Here is a 12,234-nt window from a genome sequence, read left to right as displayed (position 1 = left end):
GTTTCACCACAGTATCAGACATACAGATCCCCCTGATGATCTATTCGATAAAACGTAAAGCTTTCTAGTGGAACAGGGGTGCACACATGAATGCGACATTATCCCGGGCCACACTGTGTGCGCAATACACACTCTCTGAGTTACAAACCTAATAAGAGGTGCACAACAAACCTGCAATACCAACCTTAATATGCAGAAGAAGGCAATGTAGAGGCTTCCATTGGTGGTTAAGAATGATACAGAGCGCAGGAGCTCCGGCAGCAATCTGTGCATGTAGTAATCAATCTTTCTCCTCCGCAGGATGGCGGCTATCTGCAATACAAGAAAAAAAGAGGAAGGAAGAGGTTTAGGACAGTTGGCAACAGAGAATATACATCTCTGTGATAATAATCGATTAATAACTCTCTATCGAAATGTTACTGCCGGCAAATCAAGAAAACCGCACTTTGACAGCAGACAGATGGGAAAAGTCTATTGTTTTCAATCAAGCCCTATCTGCTTCAGCATCCTAGTAGTTGTTGCATATTATAGTTAAACACATTAATCTATTCTGCAGCTAATAAGTTAAAAGGCAGAAGGCACAGCTATCAAACACAGCCTGCCTACATAGTCAGCAAATACGAATGCCCAAAGCACACATTAGGCACAGAAATATAAAAAAATATAGAAATTTAGCAAAATTGCCATCAGCTATCTGAAGGTGTGTACACACATCCAATTTTGATTGGCCTATTTTTCCACTTTCATGTAACGGCCTAGTAGTATGACGGCCACCAGATTTTGAATATTTTTTACCCGGACTGTCAGCCACAAAACCAAATTCTATTTAAACACTGCAGTGTGTTTAAAATGCTGCCAGAAATCTCTCTCTGCAAGTACAAGCTCTCCAATCTATACAGGAATCTCTCTGATGTTATTGTATTTTCTCAGTCCCCCAAGTTCTTTCTGTGCCATTGCCAATGACCCTCCCACCTTCCTGCTCCTCACTGATTGGCTGAGCAGACTGCTGCCTAGCTGAAACATGATCCTCTGCTCACTGGTGTTTACAAGCAAGGCTGAAGTGACTCAGCGATTGGAGGAAAAATGAAAAAAGTTAAGGGAAGAAATGGCATCAGTATTCAGCCTCAAACTGTGGGGAGAAGACATGGTTCCCACCAGGAACAGAATTCTCTTCATTTACTATATAAAATTCACTGAAATCAAAACGTGGACAGTACAAAACATGTGTTATGTAAGTAGATCAAGTGTTCATCTAGCATATTTTTTGGACTATAAGATGCTCCTGACCATAAGACGCACTTAGGTTTAGAGCACAAAAACCAGGGGAAAAAATATATACTAAACCTGGTGCATCCATGGTGAGGGGGCATCTTGTGGATTATGCCCTCTTTGTACCTCTTGTGTCCCCCCTTGTGTCCTCCTCTATGCCCCTTATGTCCAGGCATGGGCTTAAATTCGGATTCGGGTGATCCGGATAGTTACTATCTGGATCTCACCCAGTAATGCTGTGCGGGCGGGGGGGGGGGGGGGGGTCAAGCTTACCTATCTGACGTCTTCTTCGCTCGTCCCTCGGCGCCTCCCACGATGCGTTCCAATCCGCCGTCACGTGATTACAAACACTTCCTCCTTCCGGGTTGAAGGAGGAAGTGTATACTCGCGTGACGCCTTGTGTCCTCCACTGTGCCTCTTTGTGTTCCCGTGTCCTCCTCTGTCCCCCTTGTGTCCTCCTCTATGCCCCTTTGTGTCCCCCTGTGTCCTCTGTTTGTCCCCGTGTCCTCCTCTGCACAGGCACAGTACAGGGCGTCCTCGACATTGCAGCGAGTTGGAGGTTAGTACTGGCAGGCGTTCACAAGTCAGGAAGTCCCTGCATTTGTACTATAAGACACAGTGACTTTTTCCCCTACTTTTGCGGGAGAAAACCTGAGTCTTATAGTCCAAAAAATGCAGTACTTATATATGTGTGTCTTTTCCCTGGCATAGTATGGCTAATCCTCCTGCTTTAAACAGATGGGGCTTGATTCACAAAAGAGTGCTAACTGTTAGCACGGCCGTTTTCCGCGCGAATTTTCGCGCGCAATGAAAGGTTTTCGTGCGAAATCGTTATCGCTTTCGCCAAGAAACGCAAATTTGCACGCGAAATCGTTACCGCTTTTGCACGATAATTCGCATTTGTGTGCGAAAACGATAACAATTTCGCGCAAAAACTTTGAATTGCGCGCGAACGCGAAAATTCACGCGGAAAACGGCCATGCTAACAGTTAGCACTCTTTTGTGAATCAAGCCCATTGTGTAGGTAAGCTCTCATACTAGATGGAAGTAGTAAAATTGGTCAATCACAAATGTGGCCATGTTATGCCGGCAACCACGTGTATAAGGACTGAGCCCGAAGCCAGCGGTGTGGGCACTGACAGTATAGTGCATGGGGGGGGGGGGGGGGTTGGACATTTTACATTGGGGGGTAAAAGCGCCAAAGGTTCCATCGTGTTCGTCGCTCGTCCCAAACACGCCGTTACCGCCACACACTCAATCAGGCGTGTGGGCTTTACATCTTGCAGAATATCCGATCGATACATGTGACCTGCAACTGGTCGCGTCTACAATCAAGCATGCTCTTGTCGGTACCGATTTTAATCCAATTATATTAATCGAATTGGATGGTCGATTGGCACCATCAAATCACCTGATGCATGGTCACCTTACCGCAACATCCAAGCGGTTCTTAATTATTTTATCAAGAGTACATTGGACACTGGCGTGAGAAATAGGAGGTCTATGAAGCTCCTCCAGTCGTCAGAACAGAAGTCAAGGAGTTTGGATCATGTAGATTTTGTGCCACTGAAAAGAAGCAGAAGACTAATGTGACTAATGCTGGTCAAGCCTCAACACTTGATCAAGTGGTCCATTGACACTTTCTATTAATATCCATGCCTACACTTCACAGGAATGATAGGGAGTCCATGAGATAATGGTATGATCCAGCCTCTCCTGGAGACACTTGTAGCCTTCACTATCTACTTCAATGGAAGAAAACAGTTCTTATCACTTCTACTAAAGAATGAAAGCTGCAGATAACAAGAGAATTACCCATAATTAACACAAAACGACAGAAGAGAGATAAAGTCAGGGAAGGTCACGCTAAGGTCAAAAAAGAAATAAGCTAGCCATACATCTATCGATTTTGTGGCCCGATCGACCATCCAATTTGATAATTTTATTGAATCAAATGGAAATCAGTGCCACAATATGCCCAATCAAGGTTTCAACCGATTTCGGTCAAATGTATGGATCGGAGCATGCTGGAAAATCTTGGGCTTATGTGTTTGATGAGGTGTGCAGCGGTAACGGCGTGACCCATGAATGCGATAGACTTACAGCCGTTGTTACCCCAAATGTAAATGTACCCCTCAATTCCCGTGCATGTAAAGTGACCCAGAGACGAGTGCTCTTAAAGATTTTTGCTTACCGGGGGCCTCCTCCAGCCCTATAAGCATGGATGCGTCCCTCGTCATCCTCCCGCAGTTCTCCGTTAAGCCATAATCAGCTCCCGGTATTTACTCAGTTGGGCCCAGTCTAACTCAGTGACGTCAGTCGGGGGCACAGAAGGTCCACGCATGAGCAGAAGGCCCCCTGCTGACGCTACTGAGCCGAATACAGGAGCTGATCGCGGCTTTACAGAGGACTGCGTGAGGACGGCGAGGGACGCATCCGTGCTGAAGGAAGTCCCGTGTAAGTAAAAATCTTTAAGAACGCTCGCCTCTGGTACACTTTAAGTCTCACCTGCTCCAGCTGTCGTGACTATGCAGCTGCTCCCGGTCTCGTTCGATGTCTCTCTCAAGCACCGCCAGGCACGTGTTGGCTGCGTGTGAAAGTGGTGCTCATGGAGAGGCAGCGGACGAAAGTGGAGGCTGCTGGACAGTCGTGGCAGCTGGAGCAGGTGAGATTTGGAGGCACGGGCATGCCAACATTTGGAGGGACAGCGTCCAGGCTGCGTCACAAGGCTGATTCCGGATGGAGGAAGGACACACTAGGTAGGGCTGCATGAAGTCAATACGCATGCGCAGTGCACTTCTAGCCACAAGCGCGGGCTGTAAGATGCGCACAGCCCAGCCTGTGCAGTAGTGCCCGACTCAAGTGATTTAGGCTCCCGGATGGGCATTTAGGTAGAATGCAGGGGCAGAGAAGAGAACTGGGGAGCGGAGACATCAGGACAGCTGACAGTATATGCCTGCTCCCCCCGTTTCTCTAGGTTGATTTGCATCTAGTATCCTAAACAATCTAGAGGGTAGAGGGTTGGACACATTAGGGAAGGAGACACAGGGGTTAACAGACGAGACAGTAAGTCTCCAATGCTAACTATAGCAAATTATAGGCTTGTCTTAACAGGTGACTTTTGCGAGAACGTTTGAAGGTCTGCAGGCTCAGATGACATGACAGGCTGTGAGAGAGAGTTCCAAAGGAGAGGTGACACTCGTGAGAAGTCCTGGATGCGAGCGTGGGAGGAGGTGACCAAGCTAGAGGACAAGAGGGTCTCCTGGGAGGAGCGAAGATTCCGAGCGGGGAGGTATATATAGATTAACGAGCAACTGTAAAGAGGTGACAACTTATAAAGCGCTTTGTATGATAGGGTGAGGAGCTTAAACTGGATCCTTTGGGTGATTGGTAACCAATGGAGTGATTGGCAGAATAATTAACGTCAAATTAGGTATCCAGAATAATATACTACATTCTACTATAAGTTGTTACGGTGCCCCTTCAAGTACAGGTTTGCTAAAAAGTGCTTTAGATTCACTGTGTCTAGCCCGAGTGCCCACAACCTCAAAATCACAACCCCCACCAAACTGCACTGCAACTGTGTTGGCTGTCTCTTCTCCTTTACTTGCCTTGCCCGTCATACAGTATGTAGCTGCAGGAGCCCCTTAATATTATTAAGGGTACTTCTGGCTACCTAATACGAAGTAGTCAGAGGTGCCCCCGACTGAAGGGAGATCTGGTCAGTGTAATGTAGAAACCCAGGTGAGTAACCTCTTATTTACCCTCTCATCAGGACTCTGCATAAGGAATGAGGGAGGGAGGCACTAGGGGAGGAGAGTGAGCCGCCTTTCCATCATCAGGCGCCTGTAGGCACGTCCCTACAGTGCACACTATGGCACACCATGCTACAGACGGAGAAGACAAGACAAATAACATTTATATTACGCTTTTCTCCTGGCGGATTTAAAGCGCCAGAGCAGCAGCCACTAGGGCGCACTCTATAGGCAGTAGCAGTGTTAGGAAGACTTGCCTAAGGTCTCCTACTGAATAGGTGCTGGCTTACTGAACAGACAGAGCCGAGATTTGAACCCTGGTCTCCTGTGTCAGAGGCAGAGCCCTTAACCATTACACCATCCAACCATCACTGAAGAAGAGGAAACCACATTGACAATTGCTGCACACTAGGTCACAGCACACCACACACTGCAAGGAGCATAAATGAACTGTAAACCTATAAAAGTCCATAGACTTCTTAGCCATTGTACCCCTATCTCTCCCCCTTCCATGACCCCTATTTCCCCCTGCTTTGGCAATGCCTGTATGAATCTTCGTCATGCCAATAAAGCTATCCTTGATTTGATAATGCTAAATGTGTGAATGGAGTGTCCCTCTCTGTAGTTCTCCATCAGTGGTGCTCTGCTTTGTGGAAAAGTAAAATTTTTCAATAAAATTAGGGCGCTTCCAGCAGCTGCTGCTTTGACTGTGGCTTATGAGCCGTCCATGCGGGGTGAATACCAGGCCCCTGAAAACAGCCTCATTAGTCAGGGAAGGGGCAGCTTTTAGTCACAACAGCCATTACACATAAATTAGGCTGGCTGGACGGGGACGACCTCTGCCTCTACTCCGGCTGGAAAGTTCCAATCCGCTCCCAGGTGGATTTCAGGAATGGAGCTGTTTAAATCCAACATAAACTTAACTAAATAATGATTTCCACTGCGCTGGCTTTAATGTGTGCTGAGGAATGTGTGAAACAAGACAGGCTGTTTTCATAGTAACTAATAGCCTTCCAGTCCCATAGGGTGGAGCTAAACTCTACAAAAACCTTAAAAACTAATAATGTAGCATGAAGGAAATCTGCATAGCTAAAATAAAAAGAAAGAAAGAAAAAGTGGCCACAGGGTGAGACTGTCAACAGCACCGAAACAGGAAAACTGGGTGCCAGAGGTGCTGTAGAGAAAGGGCGGCGCCATGGATAAAAGTTGTGATTAGCGCCAATAATGGGAAATTTAGGGCGCCCTAAGCCTTGAATAGTGTCAATGATGGGTGCCCGACACTGTGGTAATGTGACCGAGGTTGCGATTAGCGGCAATCAGGAAATATGTTGGTGTTTACTGCCGCAATTTGCACTGCAGGTAGCCCTGCCACCCACTATTTGGGCAGCCATGCGCGCCCAAACGTCACTTCATTGACGCTTTGTTTGTGGGCGGGGGGAGGAGGGATGTTAAGGGTTAGGCACCAGGGGGGGCGGGAGGGGGTTTAAGGGTTAGGCAATACCACAGGAGAGAGGGTTTAAGGTTAGACACCACCAAAGGCAGGGGGTTAAGGGTTAGGCACCACCAGGGGAGGGAGGAATAAGGGCTAGGTACCACCGTGTGTGGGGGGGGATAGGTCTTAGCTGTCTGCATCATTTTGCCTCACTTCTTCTCTCCAATAGTAACAGAAAGGAAGTCAGGGGGGCGAGGCTTCCACAAAAACAGAAAGTCAGGTTAAATCCCCACAGTGGTAATATAGACAGGCATAAAAATCTCTTTCCTGGAGTTGGGAGTCCTATTTGGCATTTAGTCTGCATTTCTCGCCACGGAAAAGCTGCGCAAGGCTACAGAGGGGGCAGTGACCCTTCTAGGAGGGCTGGGGGGCCACCTCTGGCTTTGTACTGAACAACCAAATGGTTTTGGCCAACGTCTTGGCGGCTGCCGATTCCAGCTTTAGCAGCGGCTGCCAAGCCCAAATGAAAAAGGTCTCCGAAGTAAGATGATTATAGAATGTTCTGCCAGTTATCAAGTTGCTGGTGTTGTTTATTATCTCATCTTAAAATAAAAGAAAATACAATAAAAAAAAAAAAGCCTTGGCTCGCTTGGAATGGTTTGCGATATTCTGTAGCTTGCCAGAAGAATCATTTTAAGACCATGACTCTATTGCTAAACCGGCCTTGGCAGCGCGGCTGGATACGCAATACTGTGTGGTTTGAAAAATCTAAAATACCAAAATATTCTTAACTTGTTCAGCACTGGAGCAGCATTTCATACACCGCGCGGAACAATCTCTGCAGAGACTGATGAAGGACCCAACAGTTTGCTGCCTAAAGGTGGCCACACGGATGATCGATTTTATGCCAGACTCTCTTATATAAATGCATAATAATAAGGAATGATTAAAGTGGCCTTATCCAGGCAAGCGTTCTAAGCTAGCCACTAAGCCAGCAGGCAGCAGGGTGACGTGTGGGAAGCATGTTGGCATACTGGTTTGCTCTCTCGCCTTGCAGCGCTGGATCCCCTCTTTAAACCCAGCCAGGGCACTATCTGCATGGAGTTTGTATGTTCTCTCCGTGTCTGTGTGGGTTTCCTCCAGGCACTCCGGTTTCCTCCCACATCCCAAAAACATATGGATAAGTTAATGGGCGTTTCCCCCTAAGATTGGCCCTAGACTACGATACATACAGTACATGATTATTATTATTTATTTATAAAGCGCCAACATATTCCGTGGCGCTGTACAATGTAAGAAAACAAACAAGGGATACATAATGATACAGACAATGATATACATCAAATATAAACACTGATACAAGATACAGCACTGCTGATTACAATTTGATTTAACATGATGACTAAAATGTATAAATGTCTAACAGAGTGCAAGCAATTAAATTAATAACATTCCATGACACAAAAGGGTGAGAGCCCTGCCCTTGCGAGCTTACAATCTAAAGGAATGGGGTGGAAACAAGAGGTGGGGAAGTATACAGTATATGTACAGGCAGTGCGTAATTAGGTTATTTAGTGGGTGCATGGCCTAAGCTAGAGAATATACTTGTCGGAAAAGGTGGGTTTTGAGGGAGCGTTTAAAGATTTCAAAGGTGGGAGAGTGGGGGATGTGTTGTGGAAGGGCATTCCAGAGGAGGGGTGAAGCATGTGAGAAGTCTTGTACACGTGAATGTGAGGAGGTAATTGTAGAAGAGGATAGAAGAAGCTCATGTGCAGATCTGAGATTGCGGTTGGGCTGGTATCTGGAGACTAGCGAGGAGATGTACAGGGGAAAGAGATTGTGGAGAGCTCTGTAGGTTAGGGTTAAGAGTTTGAACTGAATCCTTTCATCAATTGGTAGCCAGTGAAGAGCTTGACAGAGAGGGTCAGCAGAGGAAGAGCGAGAGGAGAGATGAATGAGTCGAGCAGCAGAGTTCAGTACAGAATTGAGCGGTGTTAGTCGGTTAGTTGGAAGTCCACCAAGCAATATATTGCAATAGTCCAGTCGAGATATAATAAGAGCATGTACTAACATTTTGGTTGTGTCATGGGAGAGAAAAGGATAAATACATAGACGTAGGACTATGGTAGGGACTAGATTGTGAGCCCCTCTGAAGGACAGTTAATGACCAGACAATATACTCTGTACAGCGCTGCAGAAGATGTCTACTTAAGTGCTCCTAAAGAATCACTGATATCTTCAAAACAGTTGAGACGTTAATACAAAAGCACCTACTAAATCATTGATCTCCGAAAGTGTGTGATTATTCATTGCAGTTCAACCGTAGCTTCATTTAAAGAGTTATGCCTAGCACACACCATACAATTTTCTGTTAGATTTTTCTGTTAGATTTTCTGTTACAGTGGTTTATCGTTAACGACATAAGTTATCAGTGACTGTGTTGTGGAGCACAAACCTTTGACCTCTGTGTTTTGAAATTGACCAGAGCACCTTCTTCCGCATGTTTGCTGTGTCCCTCACAGGGCTTGTGGCAAACTGCAAACGGGACTTCTTATGCTTTTCTGTTAACAATGGCTTTCTTCTGGCCACTATTCCATAAAGGCCAACTCTGTGCAGTGCACGACTAATAGTTGTCCTATGGACAGATTCCCCCACCTGAGCTGTAGATCATTGCAGCTCGTCCAGAGTCACCATGGGCCTCTTGACTGCATTTCTGATCAGCGCTCTCCTTGTTCGGCCTGTGAGTTTAGGTGGACGGCCTTGTCTTGGTAGGTTTACAGTTGAACCATACTCCTTCCATTTCTGAATGATCGCTTGAACAGTGCTCCGTGGGATGTTCAAGGCTTTGGAAATCTTTTTGTAGCCTAAGCCAGCTTTACATTTCTCAATAACTTGATCCCTGACCTGTCTTGTGTGTTCTTTGGACATCACGGTGTTGTTGCTCCCAATATTCTCTTAGACAACCTCTGAGGACCTCACAGAGCAGCTTTATTTGTACTGACATTAGATTACACACAGGTGCACTCTATTTAGTTCAATGTTGAATGTAGCACAAGTGGAAAAGAAGAAGCGGAGTCGGCACTACAGCTAACTAGATGCGCTGGGAGGGAAACGGCAGGAAAAACAGTCTTCTAAACCTTCGGTGCAGACAGCGTGCTCAGGCTTGCAAGTGGATAGTAGATGCATACATAGTAACAAAGTGGGTAAGCCGGCACTTGCTGTGTAATGTCATTTATTCCAAAGGTGGTATAACATCATATCACAAAGACAATATGAAGAAAGTGGACATACCATGTAAGAAGGCTGTTGTAGGTGGGTGGGTGCTGGGCACAGAAGAGCCTGACGGCCGTTTCGCGCTATGTACGCGCTTCCACGGAGGCTATGGGCTGTGTGCTGGCTGGCCGGACTAAAATAGTGGCACTTGCGGCGTGCGGCGGACTTCCGTCGCTTAGAGCCGCCCATCTTGCTCCCTACAAGCCAATCCTGTGCCGGGGCGCGTATACGCCCTCCAGCGCTGGTTGATGAGGGAGTGTGACGTCAGATGGAAACGGAGGCTTACGCAGACCACACTGCATTAGGTGGCTGCTGTTGCTATTGCGATAGATATCCTCCGTTCCTGAGTTAAGCGCCATCTTGTGGCGAAAGGCCTAACTGCAGCCCTGAATAGGATACAGTGATGTAGTGACAGTTTCTATTGTGAACAGGCCTTAAATAATTATGTGTAATATATTATAATAAAAAAATATTAATATCACAAGTGCATGTGCATTAGATAAGAATGGTTCGCAGCCCTAATATAAATTAAAGTGCTGGGTTGCTCCATAATTACATGAGGTGACTATACTGTCGTGGTGCACGTGTAGTTAAAAATGCACATAAAGGATGGGCATGAAAGGAAAGGGGAGAATGAGGAGTAGGCGTTATTAATCTTACACTGGACAATCAAGGTTTATGGACGTCTTTTTACGAGGGGAGGGAGAGGGGGAGGGGGGGGGGGGGAAGGAAAAGGAAAGGGGGGTGGGAAAAGGGGGGAACAAAGGGTGGAGGAAGGAAAGACAGAGGGCGGGAAGGAGGGGGATGGGGGAGGAAAGAGGGAAAATAGAAGGGGAGGGAAGGGAGGGAAAAAGGAAAGGAATAGGAGGGGACGGAGGGTATTCAGGAACCATATGGAGGGTTATAACCCTAGCTTTGCTTGAATCACATCAACACTTTATACACATTTCATGGATCCAGGAAACAGGAAAAGTCCGTATAATCATTAAGGCCCAAAGGGCCCATGGCATCAGTCCCTAAGATAAGAAGCACCTCCTCTCTCTTGAGTCTCTTCTCACGGTCTCCTCCTCTCCTTAATGGAGGAACATGGATAATTCCTGCAAAAGACATCACAGCAGGATTGCCGCCGTGGGCCTCTTTGATGTGCTCAATTAATCTTGGTGAGCCATGGCCTGACTTAATAGAGTTAAAATGCTCCCTGAACCGTCTATTAATCGATCTTGTCGTTTCCCCTAAATAGAATCTGCCACACGGGCACCATATCGCATAAACGACGTACTCTGTTTGACATGTGAAAAATTCACTAACTTTACGTCGTACTGGCCCCAGCTGGTAGCTGCTACCGACGCGCATTTGGTTACAAGATATGCAGCGACCGCACCTATGGTTTCCGTGTGGCTTAAACTTTTCCAACCAAGTAGTTCTACATGGGGTTTTGAACTCACTTCTACTTATTTGTGAGGCTATTGTGGGGGCCCGTCTAAACGAAAACATGGGTCCTTCTGATACCAGAGGCTTTAATATAGGATCTCTTAAAAGTATGTCCCAATTTTTGGTCATTACATTTTTAATCTGATCCGCCATAGCTGTAAAATCGAATGACATTGGTACTTTCTTGGTCATTGTTGAGGTCCTTCTCTTTTCCTTTCTTAGTAGTGATTTCCTCTCCTGAGAATTTGCTCTCTTAAAAGCCTGCTGAATTGAGCTGATTTCATATCCTCTAGCCAATAATCTGCCGCCCAGGTCCACCGATTGTCGACGGAAGTCGTCGTCGAGTGCGTTATTACGACGGAGTCGGAGGAACTGGGCATAAGGGAGTGTGCGGGTGACATGCTCTGGATGGAAGCTGGTCCTATGAAGTAATGCATTAGATGCTGTCTCTTTGCGAAACCCCATTGGAATTAAACTATTCCCTCTTATAACCAGCTCTAGATCTAGGAATGCTATCCTCTCTCGTGCTATGGTTGATGTGAACGCCATATTAGCTTCATTAGCATTAATATAATGCATGAAGTCATTAAAGGTAGCACAAGTCCCAGACCAAAACACCAACACATCGTCCACGCATCTGGACCACGCCCTAAGCTGGTTTCTAAAAGGATTGCGGGGGGAATGGACATACTCCTCTTCCCACCATGCGAGAAACAGGTTGGCATAGGTACAGGAGACGGCTGTCCCCATGGCAGTCCCCGAAGTCTGCCAGTACCATTTTTCGTCGAACATAAAGGAGTTATGCGTTAGAACAAACTCTAAACCTTCACAGATGAAGTCTTTGAACTTCTCGTCTTTGTCTGTGCGATCAAGGAATCTCCTGATCGCTGCTATACCTAAGTCGTGGGGGATCCTACTATACAAGCTTTCCACGTCGATAGTTGCCATAAGGTCACCCTCGTGCCAGGTATAATCTTCAACTCCCCTTAGGACATCCATGGTGTCTACTAAGTGGGAGGGAACCTGGTCTAATAGCGGTTGCAGAACGTGGTCCAGATACCTAGACAACCTTTC

The 12,234-nt window shown here is 46.5% G+C and overlaps 1 protein-coding gene across 1 annotated transcript in view; it reads right to left on the bottom strand.

Moving 5' to 3' along the window:
- TMEM135 (transmembrane protein 135) overlaps positions 1–12,234 on the bottom strand; it is a 399,393-nt gene that overhangs the window by 341,008 nt on the left and 46,151 nt on the right. Inside the window, exon 2 of the mRNA XM_068264859.1 lies at positions 185–312. Coding sequence (XP_068120960.1) covers positions 185–312 — 128 coding nt within the window. The remainder of the gene's footprint in view (positions 1–184; positions 313–12,234) is intronic.

The sequence above is a fragment of the Hyperolius riggenbachi genome, chromosome 2 (assembly GCF_040937935.1).
Source record: "Hyperolius riggenbachi isolate aHypRig1 chromosome 2, aHypRig1.pri, whole genome shotgun sequence".
In the NCBI taxonomy this organism is placed as follows: domain Eukaryota; kingdom Metazoa; phylum Chordata; class Amphibia; order Anura; family Hyperoliidae; genus Hyperolius; species Hyperolius riggenbachi.
The sequence above is the reverse complement of the archived record's forward strand: the minus strand, read 5'-3'. Positions and strand labels throughout refer to the sequence as shown.